Source organism: Echeneis naucrates, chromosome 20 (genome assembly GCF_900963305.1).
Source record: "Echeneis naucrates chromosome 20, fEcheNa1.1, whole genome shotgun sequence".
Classification (NCBI taxonomy): domain Eukaryota; kingdom Metazoa; phylum Chordata; class Actinopteri; order Carangiformes; family Echeneidae; genus Echeneis; species Echeneis naucrates.
In genome coordinates, this window is record NC_042530.1 from 6,884,728 (window position 1) to 6,907,084 (window position 22,357).

General features: G+C 41.1%; 1 protein-coding gene and 1 long non-coding RNA gene across 2 annotated transcripts; both read left to right on the forward strand.

Annotated features, from left to right (window-relative positions):
• The first annotated feature begins 12,831 nt into the window (after positions 1-12,831).
• LOC115061055 (uncharacterized) lies at positions 12,832-14,238 on the forward strand. Its single transcript, XR_003842314.1, has 3 exons — positions 12,832-12,966; positions 13,662-13,792; positions 14,136-14,238. It is a non-coding gene; the product is annotated as an uncharacterized LOC115061055 (long non-coding RNA).
• A 431-nt stretch (positions 14,239-14,669) lies between these two features.
• Positions 14,670-19,418, forward strand: LOC115061346 (xin actin-binding repeat-containing protein 1). The gene has a single exon (XM_029529656.1). The coding sequence runs from the start codon at positions 14,670-14,672 to the stop codon at positions 19,338-19,340; it is 4,671 nt and encodes a 1,556-aa protein (XP_029385516.1). The 3' UTR covers positions 19,341-19,418.
• The last annotated feature ends 2,939 nt before the right edge of the window (positions 19,419-22,357 follow it).

Sequence of the window (22,357 nt, forward strand, 5' to 3'; positions counted from 1 at the left end):
ACGCGACACACAGAGATGGATTACTCGTATACAGTGACAGGGCTTCAGCCTCTGGTTCATATCCAACAATGCAAAGTATCATCAGGGTATAAAACTGCATGCTGCCAAAACACAATAAAATGTGTGCACTGCCTGGCAGCCACGTGCGATTAGGACGGACTTGTTTTGGAATGGATAGATTCTCAATTAGCCAAATCAAACTGCTTTGTTGGGACACAGGAACAAGCGCCGCACTCATCACAAGCACGTCTTATTAAAATGTCACCGGTGATGAATGAGGCTAAATCTTCCCGGTCCAGGTCTCCGATGCAGATCTGAGGAGAGAGGGAAGCACTATGGTCCTTCTGTCTTCGCTCTATGTGGGATTTGCATAATCAGGCAGGTGACGGAGGTCAGCAAGTAGCCCGGTTGCTTTTCATTATTCATCTATCCCTGCCCTGTTCGTGTCCACATTCTCAGAGTGACACAGGATGCCTAAACCGAACAGAGGTCGATCCACCCAGCTGACCTGCCCCTGACACTCTACTATTACATTCTCATGCTGTTGGTGTGTGATTCAACCTGCATTATTCATGCATATTCATTCCTTAAAATCTAAATGTGGACTTGATTAAAAGATCACACTCGCACACACATGCATTCTTCAGAGATTTTATCACTGATTTATCACATGCATGTACAAACTGGAACTTTCGCTGTGTTTTCTTGTGTGAATCTAGAAATGCTCAGGAGAGTGACACAGAGGTAAGAGAAAGTGCACACCTGCATTAATATTCCATTACATGTGTTTTTGCTTTAACAGCCACATGTGTGTTTCTTTCATCTGCTCACTCCACAACAGCATTCCCCACCCATAATTGCCACTGGCGCTCTATAAAAAAAACCTTTTTCAACCCGCCGTGGCCAAGTTTTGCTCCCAGCCCCCGGGCTCTACTGCTCCTTTCCACTGAGGCGATTTCTGTGGAACACGACTCCAGAATAGGCTGGATCGTGTTGCTGTGGATTCCGCCCGTCCGCCTACAGAGTCTATAAATAGTGCCTGTCAGATATTTTCACTCCTGTGCTGAGCACACTCAGTGGCAGAGCAGTGTATTAATATCCACAGTGACCAGAGTCGTGCCTCAGAGGGAGCGTATAGTGTAGAGGTGTGTGCGTGAAAAAAGAGGGGAGGTGAAGCATCATACAGACACAGCTCAGCAGGAATCCACACAACCAGCAGGCTGTCGTCTTCCTTCCAACCTTCTTTCACAGACTGAAGTGCCAACAAAAGACCTCTTTATGTCTCACTCTAACAAGCTGTCCTCAGCTTAAAGACGACCAGCTCTGAGTCACATTACTTTTATGCGCCGCGATCACTGCATGTTGTCTTCCCGAGGCACATCTCTTTCATCACTCTCTCTCTTATGCAATGAACCATGTGAATGAGGAAGGCCCATCATCAAGATCACAAGAGTAAACAACAGGTCATTCTGTAGATTGTGGCTTGATTCTGCGGCACATGAATTATATTAGAGCAGGCTAATATCCCAGGTGCACATTGCCAATCGGCCTTGAGAAAGTGCAGATCCTCAGATATCCCACGAGAGCTTCAGCAGTGTAAGATTTGAACATGAGAAATAAATCAGGAGTGAAACCACGGGGGTTAAACAAAGGAAGCAGAGTATTTAACAAGGGACATCAAGTACAAATGCAATAATCTAATACAAACTGAGTTGATTAAAATGTAAAAGGAAGGTTTTCTATCAGTCTGTGCAGCATACACCGATGTGCAAGTGCAGCCTGTTTTCAATCTGAATGTCTTTTTAAGCCACAGTAATTAATCACTTCTCTGCTGGTCATGTGCACATTCACCAGTCCTCACGACGCTCACACACAGACACATGCACATATCCAGTGATGCCTTGTGTAACAGGGGAGGACCCTGCATGTGCATTTCCAAAGAATCACATGTGTGAGTGAACAACCTGAGGTCAGATGCAATATTCATCCCAGCTGATCAGCAGATAAGCTGTCTGACTCCCCACATGATATAGTGAGTTAACAAACTGTGTTCATTTGGCCCATTTGCATGTATTTGTCTCTTACTGTACCTATTTGTGTAAGAAACAGGCATTTATGCATTATTAGTATTACAAACATGCACCACAAATGCTGCAATTCTGTGACGATATTAAAACATATTTGCATAATGTGTCTATGGTAGCTTCATGAACCAGGACTGTGCCTGAGAACCGGCAGAGCACTGCCCCTGGTGGAGAGGGTCAGCACAACCAAAACAGGCCCTAATGCCAGCATAGTGAACCAGTCACATGGGGGGTGGACAGAATAACACGAACAACCTTGACTGCAATATAATTCAAGAAACCATGAAGCAGTAAACTGTCCTTTTTCAAAGCCTTCCTTATTCAGTACTCACTGAAAGGTGTTGATTACATCTCTTTGGTTACTTACCACTACATTGAATTTCATTCCACTGTAATTTACCCACTCCTGTGTGTAAAATCAGTAAGATTACTGTAATGGGTTTACACCAATTTAACTGCCCCTTAATATTTGTGGACTTGCAAAAACAAAAGGTCACAATCCTTTAAAAAAATTAATGCAAAACAAGCACAAAAGTCTCCAATATACCAAAAGGTCAATCTGCCAAACCTTGGATAAGGAACTTCCTATAATGCAAAAAGGATCATCTGTTTGCTAACCCTACACGACATCACACTGCTGTTCATCTTGAATAGGAAAATCTGCTTTCATGCCTTTTAATTCACTTTGTTGTTTTCTTGTCATCTGTCCTAAAATTTTGAGTTAAGCGATACACAAGAATATTCTCCAGCTGTAAAATGTCAATATTTTGGATTCTCTCAGATACGACGCAGATATGTGCCTGTTAGACGGTGTTCCAGTACAGTGTCATAGCCAGAGATAAGTGATTGCAGGCCTGTGTTTGAGTTCGTACTGTCTCCACACAGGACATTCCAGGAGCTGCGCTGTATGACGTCTCTCGTACGGGATCATATTTCAAAAGGCACAGCTCCACTGGCCCACAGTCAAACCACAGAGCTCGCTCTCAGGGCGGCTGATTACTTGCAAGCATTAACTAACTTCAGGACCGGCTTATTAGAAAAAGGAACAATTCATTCCTCAGTAAAAGGCATAAATCACACAGTCTTATTTCGTGTTGCATGTTGCTGTTCTGCAGTATTATGAGCTCCTCATCTTTTTTGCTCAGCTTAATAAATTTACTCTAATATCCTCTCACACTTCACTTCTTTCCTTCTGCGCCCTCCTCCCCTTTCGTCGTCGTCGTCCTCTTCCTCTTTTGCAGAGCCCAGCCTCTACTGGCGCCACAGCAGGGTCATCTGGGGTTCCACAGTAGAGGGGAATGTGTAGAAACAACAATTGTACATTTTTACGGAATGAATCGATGAATGAACCACACACAAAGCTACAGCAAAAGAAAAGAGAGGGAGAGAGAAAAAGAGAAAAAATACTTTGGCCATGAAAAGAACAGCAATGCTGACCGAGACACTCTCATTAAACACTTTTAGGATTCACTGTTGCTCATATGCTACCAATTATCCAAATGCATGCAAAAGCTGTTTAAACTCCCTGTGATAATTATCTCCTGGCAACCTCAAATCCGCCGGTGACAGAGTTTGCTGGTGGTTTGCTTTGTGTATCCTTAGAGAGCAGCAGAGAGCGAACCTGGTGCAGTGCTGCCGTGTGCTGACGGAGGCGGAACAAAGGTGAAGCTGTGAGTACAAACTATGCACACAGACAGGAAACCTGATATTCCAGCTCTCAAGCTGGACTGAATCGAGAATGTGGGAGTGTGTGTGTGTGTGCTCGTGCTCATGTGTGTTTGATATCAACATCAGCGAACATTAGGTTCTGCATGACGTTCTCTCTGCAGACAGCTACGCTGAACATACACAAGTCAACAGTTCATCAGCACCACGATTAATCATTCTAGACCAAAAAGTAAGCTAAGGAACCCTGTCAGTGCAGTTAGTTAAACCTGTTTCTCTCTGCACTCACACTTCAGAATTTGTTAGATCTGAATAGCAAATGTGGAAAAGAATAGTTCAATATATGCAAATCACTAAAATACATCAAATTAATTGAATGCACTTCCAAAGATATTCCTCATGAATAATAAAAAGCTGCTCTTTCTTGTCTAATCGGGCAAAGGAATACAAATACTTCCAGTTTCATTGACTGTTTAATAACCTTTTTATTTGACTGTTGAACAAGAGCTGTGTTTGTGACCATGTACAGTTCAATGTGGCTCCTCTGTGTGTTACTCCTGACCCAGCATTGTTATGTGAAACCCTGGGCACCATGCTCCAGTGCTCAGCTATGCCGTCATCCCCTCCAGGCATGTACAGAGCACAGTCCTTTGAGTAGCCAGCGAGCGGCTGCCCTCCTAAGCCCCGCAAAGCAGCTTAGAGCTCCGGCCGCCTCCACGGTGGTCACACGTGTGAAACGTGTACTCTCACTAACACACAAACACATGCATCCAAGCTGGCCGATGCCTGTGCGTGGCCACAATGAGGCAGGCGGAGCTTGTGTGGCTTCATATGGACAAAAAGGGGACGAGTTAGGTCACAGTCACTCCCACTCAGCTGTACCGAAGCACGTTCCCCCTCAGGCACCACACACTGCACACACACCTGCAGAAAGATATGCAGGAGACAGGGACAGGAACTACACACAATGTTCTGCTTCTCACTACTTCTCATGTTCCTCCTCGGAAAAAGGGAGGGACAAATGTTCCAACAAATCATCCCCATGTGTTGGGAGAAGCTGACAGTGTGTTCCTGAACTTTTCTCTCCTTTTTTTTCAGAGCTGGAAAGAATACACTTTCCTAATGACACATAGATTCCCACTTAGATCCTTCCATCACACACTAAGCACAAATGAAAAGAGAAATCCTTTGGTAAAACTCAACTTCAGTTTTGTCCCTCTTTCCTTTACTGTTCTCCAAAACATGATGCAGCTTGGATGAAGTGCTACGCCTAATTATAATCAAATATGGTCCCTGAAAAAACAGCCGAGCAATCCAGTTTCTCCGACAACAGAGCAAGACATCTTTTTCTCGTGTTGTTTCTCTGTGGACACGGGAATATTAACAGGGTTGCTTATGATTCCTGCTGTTCATTGCTTATGGTTTGGTGATCAAAGAAGTTTAGCTTTTGCGACACAACAAGAAGTTTGCGAGTCCGATTCCCGGCCTGGGGCCTTTCTGTGCAGTGTTTGCATGTTCTCTCCGTGCTAGTGTGTGTGTGTTTCCTTCCTCCAGGTTTCCTCCCACCGTTTGATCACATGCATTTTTAGGTTAATTAGTGACTCTAAATTGTCTGTAGGTCTGCACCTGTGCAGGGTGTACCCCGCCCTCGCCCAGTGGGATTGGGATTGGCTCCACTGCAACGCGGTGAATAAATGTAGGACACGAATGAATGAATAATAAAACTTACATTTAAATCTAAATGTAAAGTGCACAACCACAAACACAGATCAGCACCGACGCTACTTTCAAACTGTGGTGATTTCTTCCTAAGTATTGGCTTCATTTCAGTTTCCAGTTCTTTGATTGTGACTCAGTTAAAGGATAAATTTATGCACCTTTATCTTGCTTTTTTGTTTTCCATTCTTCCACTTCTTGGTCCTGTTAAAACCTCCCCCTCCTCCTCCTCCTCCTCCTCCTCCTCCTCCTCTTCACTTTTAACAGCTGAGGGAAGAATGAAGAACCAGCCAGCAGCAATCAGGAGCAGAGGGATTCACAAAGATGTGCCAAGGATTTGAAATATATCCTCAAATCCAGACTTTAAATATTAGAAACTGTGTTCGTGAAGCTCTAATATAGAAGATCAACTGGATCCACTATCCAAAAACACTGAGTTAAAAAACAAGCCATAAACTTGTTTTTGCAGATAGTCTGGGATGATACTCCTGCCATAAATGTTCCTGTCATAATTGTTGTTTTTCTAACAACATAATAAATAAAGTCACTTTATTATTACCACCACTGTTGCAACAACCATTTTATTAGCTTTTTGCTTTGAAAATAATCATGCCTGCATCATTTTCACATAAATCTCAAACACAACAGTCCTGCTTTATGATGTTTTGTTTTTTTACTTGATGCTTCTGTTGTGGTGTTGACGCTCAATCTATCACACATGGTCACAAACAAAATAAACTTGTGTACGGGCGATTCTGCCTGTATTTTTTTGCGCATACAAAGATGTATGAACAGATACACAATTTCAGTATTAGTTTTTAGGCATTAGTTGGTTTTAGTACACTTGAAGTCACACAATATGCGAAAACTCAAATTATTGTTTCTTTTTTTTTTAATGTTTCATTCATAAAGTCTGTGGCAGAACAACATCTCATACAAAGCGATATGCCTCTTGGAAAAACAAAGATTGTCATCATTCAATGAATTTTTCAGATTTTTCACTTGGCACAACACTTCCTCAGCATTCATCTGTTCCCTCTGCGCTCCTGTTTTACAGTCACATGCTGAATATTTGCTCTTACGTCAAACAAGATATTAGGAACAGATGAACGCACAAGAAGGCATATTGCAAAAGAGCCGACATACTCATGAACAATAAATCATGTGTGGAGCATGACGTCCAGGATGCTGGAAAATCAGACAATCTACAGAACTGTAGCTCATCAGAATCATCACTATTTAAAATGTTGACAAATGTGTTATAACTGAGGGTTGTGTGAGAAATGAGTGAGTATTGTTCTCACAAATGTAAAAACTATCAAAGTTAAAGAAACTGTAGCCTAACCTGAGTGTGATACCTTCCTTGCTATTTGTATGCATTTGCCTCTTTACGGGTGCTCTAATTATGAAAAGAAGTTTCAGATCCAAGCTACAGAGGGAACATTTCAAATTAATTTATCTTCAAATGATGCAAATAATCACTTAAATCCAGCTAAGCTAACTGAGCCATACTATCAACAACCTTTAACGGAGGAACGCTTGGAATAGCAAAATCCTAAGATTTTCAATTTAAAAAAAACAAACATGTTTTCTCCACGTTCACAAGTGGCTTGTATGTTTTTCCTCAAAAGGCTCTGATGGAACACCAACTAGATTACCTCAATTACATGTTAGGCAGTATCACTAGCAATAGCAGCATGAATCATGTGCGCGCACGCACCAGCATTGAGTCACACACACTCTGCCTGCCCTGCGTGTCGTGAGACATGTGCATGATCCACCAGAGGTAGACGCATGACAGACTGAGGAGCCTCACATTTGTCTGATTGTTCTTCACATGCAAAAGCAGGCCATCCAACTAGTAACACGAGCTCTGCAAAGCACTGCAGATCTCAGACTGACCTTCTTGTGATGCAGGCACCAACAAAAGTGCATATTTCTCAAGGAAAAAAAAAAAAGTAAGTGTGACAGAAGTTCAACACCTCATGAAAATAGAATATTTCTCTGCTGGTATTGTATGATAACACTATCTGTGGTTAAATTGCCGAACACAGCGTTGACCTTATCTTGCTCAGTTATCTGGTCTCTGCTCTCGCTGCTGTACATCCTGGGTTATTTTGGTGCACTGCAATAACCTACTCTGGCCTTGAATAGCCCCACCATAAAATTCCCACATAACCCAAAAGTGGGTAAGACAGTACAAAGTGTTGTGTTTTAATGGTCTTTACTGTCCCCTACTGGACTCCCTAATAATATCATGCAAGAACAATATGAAAGGCCAATCTGTTCTCACAGTTTTTTCTCCAACCCCCTCTTATTCAAAAAAGGGATGTTCACACTGTTGAACACAGTTGTGCATGAGCGAATCTGTGGCTTCCTCTCTGCAGCGAGTTTTTAAGTCAAGAAGTGTAATCTGCGAGTATACAAGTTGGCTTCCTCTCGGCCAGAGTTCCTCATTGTTAAAAGCTGGCTGGTATAAGCAAGTGTGTTAAAAACGCAGACAAGGCCAGCAAACTTACCCTAATAACACTGCACAGTTCACAGTCAAAGGCGGTGCATTGCATATTCCCTTTCATCTCTCCAGTGCCTCTGAGACAGACACAGGAGTGGGTTTTGAAAGGAGGGATGAGGGTTGTAGTCAAAGGAGGGGCAGAGGAGGGGGAGACGGCAAGGCTGAATCTCTCATTTTTGCCCCAGGGGTGTGTGCTGCTGCTGTTGCTCTTTCTTTGTCTGAAGACTGATTAACAGAAAGCATGACTAAAGTGAGTGAATATGAATTGTGTGCACTGACAAAAGGCGTCATTGTCTCAAACCTCTACTGCATTTTACAAGTGTGTGAAATAGAGGGAAACGCGGATAACTGGCACGCCAAAGCTCTGTTTTTACTTGCGAAAACACAATGTAAAAATATTCTATTACATAAGAAATATAGATCCACCAGCACTAAAATAAACTTAAGCATCACAACTAAATTTCATCATCAAGCAGAGAGGCTTCATTAAATTGTGTAATGCCATTTATGTGGCATTGGCTTGAACCACTTTATACAGTACTTATAATTTTAATGATCAGGTTCCATGTTTGAAAGTAAAATCTTAATATCCTAACATCTAAAATAACTACGTTATTATACAACTAAGTTGTGACTGCAGACTTTGTGTGATTGCGAAAAATATATCTCAACAATAAAACACCAGTGTAATAAAATAATTATGCTTCACAGAATAGAAATATTAAATGGGCAGATAGTAAAATGATTTTGTTTTCAGCATGTTCCACTGCCCCCAAGTGGCAAAAAGCTCAAATAATGCAGCTTACAAGACAGGATGATGTCTTCTCATTAAATCTATATAATAACGCTAGTAGCACTATTAATCATTTTAATCAAAACTGGCTCAATCATTTTACATAAAATACATTTATGCACTCTAATCAAAAAAGGCAGTACTGGTCAGCAACATGTAATATTTGTTATTACTACAATGTTACTTATTTTATCAAGTAATAGTAATTACAGCACTTTCTTGTATGGAAGAATCTGCTGTGTCATAATTAATGTTTTGTTTCAAGCAAAAGTGCTTCATTCATTTCTCACATGTTAAAGCAACTGCTTCCTCTTCACTGACACACTTTCAGGAAAAGCCGTGTTCAGCGGCCTAAACACTACTTGTGTTGCACTCCGTGTGACGGGAAGTCTGGTTGGGGCCGGCGTTGTAAACGAGATGATGAGGGAGCAGAGCTTCCTCCTGTTCTTACTTCGTGACCCCTGAGAGTCAGGAAGTCTTGGAATTCCTTGGTGGGGACGAACTTCTGCAGCACTTGTTCCTGACTGGCTTTTGAAGACTACCAAACCCCTGTCAGTAGACATCTAATTTAAGAACTAAACGCCTTTAAAAGAGCAGTAAGAAGTAATAGTTTTATTCCACTGGTGTTTTCATAATAGGAAATCCAACGGGCTGTAATTATAACCAATGACCATCACAGTCTTCCTTCAGATTTCTGCCAAAAAGCGGTTTGAAACTTTTCCGGGAAAGTATCAGATTTGTTCTTTGTTTCTTTTGTTTCTTCTTTAGCTGCGATTTGTTATAAACTGCTATACAAATAAACAAATAAAAAAATGTCCCATTCATTCTACAGGACTGTCACTAGTGCCTTTATAGGGAGGCTGTTTTGAACTAAAGCAAGGATGAGCAACATTTATAAAGCAGACCTGTTCCAGTGTTGCTCTTAGTTGCTTAAATTCATTTCAGCATGTCCTTGTTGTTCTGTCTTCAATGTCCAATCTTTTATACTTAAGAGTGCTACTTGGAAACTTTGGAAGACTATAATCATTACAAACTCATGCATAATGCAACTTATCCACAATGCAGTGGATCAGTGTACGAGCTAGATCTATGTGCTTGTTTACAAACATTTATGCATGCTTTTCTAAAAGAAACAACTACACGGTTTAGAAACACTAAAGATAAATACAAAACGATGGACAAATTCCACATTTAAATTTCTGCACAGGCAGGGTTTTGGGCTCATGTTTTATATTGCATAATAAATGTTTAAATCTGTAAATGTGTAACCTGACAACTTCCATTAATCAGTGCATGTCAAAACTGAAATACTCTCAAACTAACAGATGATTCTTTCATTTCTAATATGTTCTGTTTTTTGTTCTGTGTCTGCGTTCCACACTCTGCTGCTGTAACGACCCAACCTCCCCTCAGGATCAATAAAGTTAATCTCATTTTGTCTTAATGCATGGTCTGCTGCTGTTCAAAGATCAAGTAATTACATCTGAGATTTGGAGGTTCAACCTGACAGCAAACACTGAGGCATGTCCCGAACACTCATGTGCAGCCAAATCACACAAAATGGGAAATGTTTTTTGATTGACAATAAAATGAAAAATATTTTCTTCTTTTTGGTTAAAAGTTTCATGAACTGACAACGTTACTGTCACTATTTCAGATGAAAGTACTACTGACAAACTACTGACTGGTAGTTTGGAAGTAGTTTTCTTTTTTGGGGGGGGGTTGGCACACCAAGCACAGCTTATGACAACACACTTTGCGGCAATAAGGAAGAAAATGGACTTTGCTCACACCGTGTGCGAGTCTTATGATGCTGCGGAAGTGTCCCTGATTTTTAAAGAGAGAACATACTGACTGACGTCTGTGCGGTAACTATCCATTTAAACGTTTTTTTCCCTCACAACATTATCTATACTCTTTTGCATTCTTGTTGATTCTTCCAAATCGTTGTGCATTTCTTTATCTCACTTATAAGCGACCATAACTACGAGTTTGAGCGAAAAGCTGTACGCTGTATGAGCACATAAACTGCTCACTAGTGGTGGTAAGACGATGGAAACAAATCAGCTGCTGGATAAACTCACTATAACAGAGATAATGTCATACATTAATGATCACTTGTTTTAGGTCATTAGGTTATTTGCTAACTTCTGCCATCACCTGATCCAGCCATGGAGTGGAAGAGTAACCTGAAGCATAGCCAGTCGCTGAAGAGCGTCCACTCATCACGTGACAAGCCCATCTGGACAGATGCAGGACTGTGGGACAAGAAAGCATCGGTGTCTCTACTAGTTTCAAGGTAACCCTTTCCACATCTGCAATAACTGACCTCCCTCTGTAACCTTTTCTATGCAATACTTGATTCTTGGTTGGTTATTATTGTGATTTTGGCGTATTACAGGTATCAAACTGCAGTGGAAGTAAAAACATCAGTTCACTCAGCTTTGGGCAGTGATGGTGAAGCAAAGCCAACGCAGGTGCTGAAAGAGGTAGACTCATTTTTCATTTGTTTGTACAGTTCACAAGCTCCAGTCTGGGAAAAATACATTCTCTTTCTGTATCGCTATCAGACACCACCATCAATTCTGGAGAGTAAGGAGACTCATCTCGCATCGCTGATGAGGAGAAATGAAGAGAGGGAACGATCTCGAGCCAAAACCAGCTTAATGCGCAGTAAGTCAGTGGGCAGCCTTCAGCAGAGTAATGGCTCCATCGACACCCTGAAGGCTCTCTTTGAGTCAAAGGCTGCCACACAAAGCCAGCTGAGGAGCAGCTTCGGAGCTGCAAACTTCACATCAGCTTACAAAACAGCAGACATCATGCAGGCTGTGAACGGAGAAGGTGAGAAGAGGAAGAAACCTGCAGAGAAACAGACAACATTTCCTACTGATGTGCCGCTAAATGCCACTAAAACCAACGAAGAGCCGATGACTCAAAAGGTAAATAAAATCACAGGTTCTAAATGAAATGGTGAATATTGAACGTTAAATAATACACGTTTTAGCTCTCTTGATTGATTACAATAGAAAATATTGATGTGAAGTCTTTTTTTTTTTTTAACAATAATTACAGCTGTAAACAATCATCAGAAAACAAGTAATTTAGTTGCCTTCTAGTCTTACTCTGTGTGACCTGTCAACTGATTGACTGGTACAAAATTCATTTTAAATATATTTTTAATCAAATACATCAGGAACTTCTATCATTATTTCCAAAATTACAATCACCGCTGCATATTGCATTGTCAAATATTAGGAAGTGAATGTGACAGCTCATAATTTTGGTGTCAAGGTAGTGAAGCAGACACGGGGGGAGAGGAGAAGAACAATAGGCGGCATTGATTTTGAGAAACTTGCAGCCTCTCAAGCTGGTGAGTACAACATTTCATCCTTCAAGATCAGAAACATTAATCTCAGACTGCTCTGTGATAACCTGCCAACCTCATCACAGCGTTCCTCCGCCTGCTGTCCAGAAAAGCTGGGGGATGAATGAGAGGTTGGAGGTGCAGACATAGTCAAAAAACAACATTCAACTCCACAAATATGCCTCCAGAACCCGATATGACCCCTACTAAGGCTGCGAGGGAACTGTGATGGGCATTACGTTCAGATCAAGGCTGAAATATTTGGACACTGCACTGACATTAATCGTTTCGTTTAACAGAAACGAGACTGAAAAAACACAATTACAACAGAATAAAATGTTTCATGATAAAGTTCGGTATGATTCGGTATTAACTGTGCACAGCTGGTCGGCTGAATATACAAAAATGTGAAATTAGTTGACAGGCAAGTGTTCAAACGTTCCCTGGAAAGCTTCCCCTTAAAAAACCTGTGACTCAGGTCTGGGAGACTTCAGCGTGAGTGACAGATGAAATAGAGATGAACATCAGCACGGTGACTTTGCAAGAAGCCATGATTGACTCAACCTGGTGTGGGCATAGCCGGCCGCTCAGGAGCAGGACAGAAATAGTCGGCACACAAGTCCAGAAAAAGTGTAAGAGGGTGAAAGGGTCAGCTGTCACTGGGGCAGGAACGAGAGTGAGAGAGAGAGGGAGTGACTGAAAGTGGCAGAGGCTGCATAACCAGACACAAACCGAGAGCTGCAACATCAGTTTGACTAAAATACACGAACTCACGTTTAAACTCAATAAGAAGAAGCAAAGGAAGCAACGAATTGGAGGCTTTTCATCTTTTGTGAGTACAGATTTGTATTTCGACCAAACAGTGGTCAAAATACATCATCTTATTACAAACTACTTTATCCACATAGCAAATACATTAGCTTCCACTTTCAAACCTTATTTTGACTCATATAGATGAACTACTGCAGCCACCCAATGCAGATTATTGCATTTAGCAGTGTTGAGACTTTAAAATCACAACAGGGATACATTTTCATATCATAGAGAGTTCTTTGTAGCTAAAATCTATGTGTTACTATGCGTTTACTTTTGCTTTTCTATGCTTAGTCAACTGTAACTGCAGTGACTTGTCCTTTTAACTCTCAGTATGTGTGTCAGTGGAGTCCGGTATCTCTGCCGCTCCACCACAAATGGTACATTTATAACTCGACTGCACGGCAGCTGGTAAGTATCAGCTTAGAGAGAATAACTGATAGTGAGACAAAATTCAGCACACTGTTTGGTGTTTAAATAAGTCCGTTTAAATTCTGTATCTATTTCTCTGAGTCACGTGATGTTACAGTCTCCAGAAATACACACCGCTTTATTTTGACACAAGGCAGCTGCCTTTCTCTTTACTCCATGTGACAAAGTCAGTGGAAGTTATATAATATCACAGCATTTTCCTGATTCCACTGTCACATAGTTCTCAGATAGTAATTAATAATAATAATTTACATATTAGACCTGCTGTGTCTGAATCTGCAGATGAAAAGAGAAGGTCGATTGCAGACTTCAGAGACAGCTCCTTCTTCCAAACCAAGGAGAAACTGTGCGTCTCGGTCAAAGCTATGTCTGCCCTCTATCTGTCAAAGGTGGCACCTCAGCAATCCAAAACGGTAAACATCTTCCTACTCATTATGTTGTAGAGTGTGACAGAAGACAGGAACTATAGATGTATTTGAATGCTTTTTAAACAGTACAGTGTTAGATAATATCTGTAAATGTCTTAAATTACTGGAGGGTTAATTTAAAAAGATATGTCATTATTGGAAAAAAGTGCTAAATGTACAAATATCTAGTCTGCCCCAGGACAAACGCTATGGCAACATACTCCACAGAGGAAATGTTTCAGTTAAAACTAAACATCTATATCATGCAAAGATTACTGAGCAAATTCAAAGTCAACCAAACATTGATTATTCAACTTTGCCTGGAATTGTTACTGCTGTTTCCATCCAGGCACAAGATCAGTCATCTGAACCGAGTAAAAGAGCTAAACTAAGTAAGGTAAGCTGAATTTTACCAAACATTTTGCCTGATTGTGTGCGATGAATTTCCATATTCACAATAGCAAAATGTCCAGCATCATATTCCATATAGCTTTACAGCAGAAAAAAAAAAAATCATATACCTTTTTCTGAGAGTTGTAGCTTTTTTTGTATTCTTCAAAGGAAAGAAACACATTTGATGCCTGTGTCCTTTCATTTTAATGCGGTTGCATTTGTTGGTTGTTTTGGAGTTCAACTAACCCACTGATACTTGGTATGTGGAAAGCAAATCATCTGGCATGTTTTGGAAGGTAACACAAGACAAGGCATGTTTCTCACTTGATAGCCAATATCTGTGGTAAAAGACTCAATGATGAGAACATTACTTTGTTCCTCCAAGACGGCTGAAGACTCCCCACCAAGGAAGGATGACCTCCCTCCACCTCATTTAGCCAAACATCAGCCAGGACCTGAAGATTTCTCTAGGATGCATTTTCAACAATCAATGCCTGCGCAACTTTCCAAAGAAGAACTATATCAGCAGCGGCAGAAGTGTGAGCTGAGAAGACTCCTGAAGCACACCCAACCGGAGCTGAAGATGTTAGATGATGCTGTGGACAAGGAGCTGGCTGAGGTTTTGAGCACAGAGCCTGGCGTGACAGCTGGTGAAACTGGATATGAGGGAGAAGTCCTCTCTAGGCGCTTGATATTTGAGAACTCTTCCTTAAGTAACAAACAATCTCCTTTCTCCCCAAAGACTCACATGGCAGACAGAGCAGTGGAAGGAGGTAACGTCAGTAAAACATCAGCTGTGTTTGAGAAGCATCAGGAGCGGTTGTGTAATGAAAGTGTGATAGGGATCGTGGAAGATGAGAAAACACTTGGTTCTTGTCCAGCATCTCACGGAGAGGATGATGAAGAGATCATGAGAGTAAATGTCAATGTTACCAGGAGGATATTTGAGAGTCAGGCTGTGAAAACACCAGAGCCAGATGTAGTCAATAAGTTCCAAGGTAAAGTTTTTATCTCTGGGGATGAGACAGGGCCAGTCCAAAAAGAAAAACATGAGCTTGGCTTGTGTAACAATGAAAATCTACGTAGAGAAAATAAGAGCAGTGTGTGCTCTGAAAGTCTTTGTTTGACAGATCTCCCCCCGAAACAAGTGCCATGTGTTCATGTTGTTGGTCAAAGCCCTGAAAGTAACTTTCCTGTTGGCTTAGATGTTTCTTCTGGTGAAGCAGACTTTGAGGACGACCCTGTGAGTCTGTCAGGAACAGAAAGATGTGAGGAAATAATAAAAACGAGAGTTGCTCTTTTAAAAAACAACCCATTTATTGCAACAAACGTTGAAAAAGATAATGCGTCAAAATCTCAAATCCCCGGAAAGCCCAGCGGGGCCACTGAGGACTGTCTGATAACTAATGTGAAGGACAGAGCCCATCTGTTTGAATCAATGCCATTTGACAAAATCAGACACCAGAACAAGGATGAAATCGAAACGATGGTGGAGAACATCAAGGACACACTAAATACCTTATATCACGTTAATGCTCTGCATTCAGATGGCTCGATCATTGAGGTAAATGAAACAATGATAGCCAAAAAGGCTAAATTCACACTGTCAGAGACTGGGCCTGTGATAAAATACGATGAGGTGGCTGAAGGCGGCACACAGAACCTCACACTCCAGCTGCTATCACGGGCAAACCTAAAACCTCAGATCACTTACTTGAAAGAGGACAGTAAAGGATTCATGGAGTCCACAGTGGTCAGCGTACCTGTGCACCAGCGGCAGTTTACCACCAGCCCAGACACAGAGTTTAAAACTGCCAATGTGGTTCAGCTTGTTGAGGATATTCTCAATCAAGACAACTCTCTGAGGAAAGGAGTGATCATTCAAGAGGATGCCAACAAATGTGCTGAAGTCACTGTGTATGCCCTCTACAATTATTTTGATGAGGAAGATGTGAAAAGCTACAGCGCTCCACAAGGGCCCACTGCAGAGCACGATGAACCAGAAACAGAGAAAACAAATATCAGCAAAACAGAAAATGAAAAACCAAGAGAGGGTATCATAAAATCAGCCATAAGCTGTTTTCTAGAAACTTCTCAAGACCAGGCCTGCATGGGATCAATCAGGCCTGACGTTACAGAAAAAGGAAACGTAAAACTGTTCAAAACTTGCATTGAAAAGGGAGATCTGCAATATTTGAAATCTCTTCAAGCTGAAACAATAGAACAAGAACAAGAACTCACTTCAAACCGAACTGTGGCTCAACAAAACACAAAGCTTGATTGTCAAGTGAGAGATGATCAGTCAGAGGAGAGTTCCTCAGAATGGATCCCAGTGAATGTGAAGAAACTGAAAAGCCTGTTCTGTGGAGAGCAGAGACGCAGCCAAGAAAAGAGAAATATCCATGAAAGCCAGGTCCAAATGACAACCAGTTCTCATGCGCCTTCAGGCCAAACTGAGGTTAGAGGGTTTGAGGATGGACCGGGAAAACAAGCTGCTTCAGAGTGTGATAAGAAAGTGTGTCACTTCACAGTTACCCCACAGGGGTCGCATCTACGTCTTGGGACACAGGATGATAATCGAGTCCACCAAGCTGAAATCGTCCAGGTGATCGATGACGGTGATGTCTCAAACCTCCAAAATGCAATCCATGACCTCCAACAGGCCACATTAGAGGCCAAGTCTTTGTATGAGTCAACACAGAACAAACAGAAATTAGTTTTTCAACAATCTCCCCAGAAACCTGTCAGCTCAGTGAAAGCACAGGATGGCAAATACCCAGAGCCAGAAGCAGAATTACATCAAGAAAAGGAGAACCGGGCATTAGAGTCGAGTACTGAGCAAAGCTGTGATGAAAATCATTCAGACCACCAACATGCAGACATGAAACCTGAAGCAGTTCAAACTACTGAGATCTCCAGCAGAGAGGACCGAAAAGAGACAGATTTGGTCCAGAAACACATCGAGGGTGTGGCTGATAGTTCAGAAACAGCACAAGAGGAGGGGGAATTAATTTTTGAGGGTAAAGTTCAAGCAGCTTTGGATTCATTAGGCAGATCCAACGTTAACGTCTCAAGAGGAGATTTCAAAGCAGCTTTGATATATAGAAACTCTTCCAAACCTCAGAAAGCAAGATCCCAAAATATGGATATGATGTCTGCGCCAAAACAAATTACTGAGGATGTTTGTCCTGTGACTGAATCCGAATCAACTCAAGTGCCATTAAGACAAGAGGTCTCCAAGGAGGAGGTGACTTCAGCAGCTGCAGAGCCTCAAAGTCAAAGTGTATCTCTGAATAAACCTGCTATTGTCCCAGAAAAACGCAAAAGGTCTGTTGGTCCAAAACCAGCCCTCCCACCCAAACCAGAGCATCTGAAAGGAAAACAAGGAGATAATCAACCGACCAACAAGAATCCAGAGGCGACGCAAAGAAACGCCGAAGGAGCCGACATGAAAAAGCAAAACGAAGAACAAACTGTTGCTCAACCACTGACAATATCAGTGTCACATAATGAACATATGAAAGCTCTGAGTAAAACAACTACTGCTGCCAACTCAGAGTCATATTCAGAAGATCATAAAGAAGGAGATATCCAGATCATTCATCAGAAAACCCAAATACATCAAGCCCAAGACTCAAGTAATAACACAGAATACACTTACAAGCGACCAGAGGAGATAAATACCACAGTGGCAGCAGAAAAACCCCTGGAAAAACCCACCGCAGATGATATTTTGAATGAAACGGATGAAACTCACGTAGACTTTCATGAAGCATGCCAGATATTTGGTGGTAAAAAGACATTTTCACTAAAGAATGCACCAGTAAAGCCAAAACGAGTAAAAATGATCCAGTCTGACAACAAAAGCTCGCAAGATACATCTGGATATCATAAATCGGCTCTTCTCACACATGCACGTTCAAAACCACAACAGAGTCTAACTGGTCTGTCGTACAATGGTGCAAACATGAGTGAACAAACTGCTGACAGCAAAGACAAGCACGAGTCAGAAATTACACAAGAGAGCAAAGTTGAGATGAGAGAAAGAAAAGGACGAACGGAGACAGAGGATGAGCGTCGACAGCGGCTGTCAGTTCACATGGATGAAATCATGAGAGGGAACATTTCAGCAGCCATGGAAATCTTTGACAACTTGCGAAAGCAGGAGGAACTGCAGAGCATTCTCAGTCGCGTTGAGGAAATTGAACAAGACACAAGTGAGGTGGACGTGCGTTCTCTCAGGAGAGTATTCGAGGACGTCCCCGAGTGGGTCGTCAGCTCGGACAAGATGAAACAAAAGAAGGTCAAAGTTGAACACAGAGAGAAGAAGTCACTACTGAACAACGAAAATCAAAGCAAGTCGTCAATGGCACACGTTTTTGGAGATCTTGAGAGAGCCAGTGAGGAAATCATGAATCTCAAAGAGCAGACCTTAGCCAGACTTATGGACATAGAGGAGGCCATAAAGAAAGCTCTTTATTCTGTCTCTACACTGAAATCTGACTCAGACATTGTTGGTTTATCAAGTCTATTCAAAGAGTCCTTGGGGGCAAAACAAGGGTCCCAATCCTCTGCTAATATTAGCAAAATTAGCATCGAGTCAAGCAAGACAAAATCAATCCCGTCCATCAAGGCAAACACCCAGGCAAGCAGTGAGGTCGCTTCTGCTAAACAACGAGTGAGCCCTCCATCTTCCCCGGCCTTCATCTCCATACAGTCAGCTGCTAGAAAGACTGATGCGGCGCCCACAGAGACCACGGTGTGCCCAACGTGTCAGAAAAGCCCAAAGACAGAGGAGACATTCAGGACAACAAAGACTCTGACATGCAACAGTCCAGCTCAAAACAAGAACAGGGACCCCTCAAAGGGAGGTCCAACACAATCCACTCACAGCCCAGTGAACCCCAAACGACAGCTCAGCGTACTCGAGGTGCAGACCGACCAGGACGGGAACAGTATTATAGGAACCAAAACCGTGATGGAGAACTATGAGCGGACAGATAACAAGGGTAACCAGTTTTACTCATCCACAACTTCCACTACTGTCACAACCCAGCCAGAGAGCTCGACATCACCCACAGGTCAGACGGCGGTCAGCCTGGCCACACATCAGGTCACCACATACCCAGAAGTTCAGCTGGCGGTCAATATGAAACCATAACTCACTCAGCTTTCCATCTCCTTTATGGAAACGCAGCCATGTAAATAACTGCTGTTTTTTATTTATAGGCCGGTGTCACTGTTCTTACTGGTTCCTTATTTATGTTTGAGGATTTATTTTTAGCATGTATTCTTTAAAAACTGTTACATTTGACATTAAATTGACATTTTTGGTTTCAATTTACTCTTCGTTCTTTGTTTTATTCGGGTTTGTTGTTCTTAATATTGTCCAAAAAAAAAAAAAAACATAAAATTTTTTTTTAAATGTGCCCAATAAAGCTGAAAATCTAACTTTTCTCATCAGTTTCAACCAGCTTGTGGAGAGACGTGCTCCGCCTGTCTGAAGCCAGTTTATCCGATGGAAAAAATAACTGCAGACAAGTACATTTTCCACAAAACTTGCTTCCGTTGTAAACAGTGCAAAACAAAATTGAGGTGAGAAACCAAGATTCTTTTTTTCTCCCTTTTATGCTGAAAGAGTTTTAAATTATTCTGAATATAAAGTTTAAGTCAATTTGTAAGCTGATCTCCCTCCTATGAAATCACTATGAGCTAAGAGCAGGAATTTCATGGTAGAAGAAAATACCTTTAAAATTCCTGGATTTTCTGTGTTAAGTCTCAGAAGGGGAATTTTCCTAACACAGGAATATTGTTAGACCTCCGTGAGGCCAGTGTGCCAGCAGCAGATGAGCAGACAGACAGATTTCAGGACATTAGTCAATCAGCTGAGACTCACCCTGACAGTTTGTGTTGGAGGTGCTTCCTCCTTCAATGTGGGCCGTTTTCCTTCCTTCAAATGCAAAGTAATCCGTCATGGGTTTTCTCTCTCTCTCTCTCGCTCGCTCTCCTTCTCCTTCTTCTTCTTTCATTGTCTCGTTAAATTGCACTCAGACCTGTTTGTGCACCTGAGCTTTCTGCTGCCAGCCCACATGTTGCTGTTTTCTGTGCTGCTCTCCTTCTCCACTCTGAAAAAAGCTGGTAGGATTATTACACTGCCCTCATCTGTCCGGGAAGAAACGCACCTACCTGGCATCTATGGCATCTACCCCATTAGTTCTTCCTGTGTGTCTCATATAAAAGTTATGAAAGTTTGATTTTAAAAGGATCTACTGACAAAAACAAATGAAATCAAATTAAATCTGCATGATGAATACAGAAATCAGTCAGGTCACTCCAACTCCAGTTAAATATAGTTTTTTTTCATTTAAGCCATAACTCACAGATTGTGTTCATTTGTAGCATGTACAATTACACACCTTTACATGGGGAGTTCTACTGCATATTTCACTACAAACAACTGTTCAAAAGAAAAGGAAACTACGACGAGGGATTTGGACACGCTCAACACAAGAACCAGTGGCTTCTGAGGAATACTGCTGATATGGTGCATGATGAATCTGAAGTCTGACGCCATCACTGTGAGTCCCAGAAAACCCCCAAAAATTAAATAAATAAATTCTCACGTTATTGCCATGTTAATGTTTGATGATTACGGCCACTAATCTGATTTAGATGCTCTGTTTTTTTCCTCAGCTGATGAGATGGCATCTGTAATAACATGAAAAATCTTCTTGAAGACACCACGCGATGTTATCCCCAATTTCACTGTTTATTTCTGATCTATGTGATGGTGATTGATACACAGTGTGGTGCTACATGGCCCACAGTTTAATTGCATCAATAGCTTAATCGTTGACACTTCAAAGTGACTTCATTTATTCTGTTTTGTGATATGAATTCCTCTGTCTCTGCAATAATTTCAACTAGTGACATCAGATACAAGTATACACTTTTTCAGAAATCAGAAGCTAGGCTTTTAAATTTTATTTGCACAAAGATTGATCAAAAATTATTATTTTAACTACGCATTCTGCCTCTTGCATAGACGGTGCTCTTGGACTGATTTTCCAACTTGCATGAATTTATCAGGTCATAAATTAATTCTTGCAATCATTGATAAAGCAGTCTAAGATAATATTGTACATGGGATAACATTAAAGCAGATTATGAAGGTTCTGCCATAAAATGACTTTTTATGACAGATGAGAACACTTAAATGCATTAAACCTATCTTAATGTAGTTTTAAATATATTGCAGTAATTACCTTGACAATAAATAAAATTATTCTCCAGCCAATGTTCAGCACTGTTTTATTTTCCTCTTTAACAGAACAACAACAACAACAACAACAAAAAAAAAAAAAAAACTACAGTTGAATTGTTAAGTTTAAACTGCTCTTTTGTCCAGCAACAGTTTCTTCCTGCTGGCTTTTCTTTTCTTTTCTTTTTTTTTTTTTTTTTTTTTATCAAAAATAAGCAGTATTAATGCATATGAACACACACAATAACACCTTGTTGATATGGATTTTTTTCTCTCTCCACGTTAACTATGAGTAGAATGATGGTTTTGTATGAATCATCACTAAGGAAGAAGATCATCAGGCTTTAATTCTTATCATAAGTAAGGGATATGCTGGAAGAGGTAAAGGGAGCAACAGCTGTAAATGTCATTTGACTGACTTGGATGAAATCAAACACCATGCTCTTCAGACCACAATAACTTTGTTCAGCTAGTAGTAGCAGTTCAGCAGTCAAAGACAAACTTGAAAGCGTTCTAGCTACACCCGGAGCAGACAGTACAAAAAAATGATGAAAGGATTTCAAATCAACAAACTCAACTAACTCCACAAAGTGAAAAAAGGAACTTTACTCTAACTATTCAGACAACATCAGGGTTATATATTCTGTGTTCCCTGTTCTTTAACATCCTGATGCTTCAAGGAAAGAAGGAAATATTAGTCAGTTCTCTACTTCAGTCGCAGCTGAAAATCTGTATCTCCACAAATGTCACCTTTGGTTGGCATTCAAATTAACTCTTAACTTTTCTTCAAGACCAACAGACCAAAATGTATCTTTGCTCAATGCTTTAGTTTATTACATGTAAAACTACTAACATGCTCATCACCCTCAGAATATATTAGTAGGCTAAATATTGACATGCCTCTTATATTATTATCA

What these genes read in the sequence shown, in the direction of transcription:
- LOC115061346 (XM_029529656.1), top strand. Translation starts at nt 14,670, where the DNA reads ATGCCTGCGCAACTTTCCAAAGAAGAACTATATCAGCAGCGGCAGAAG.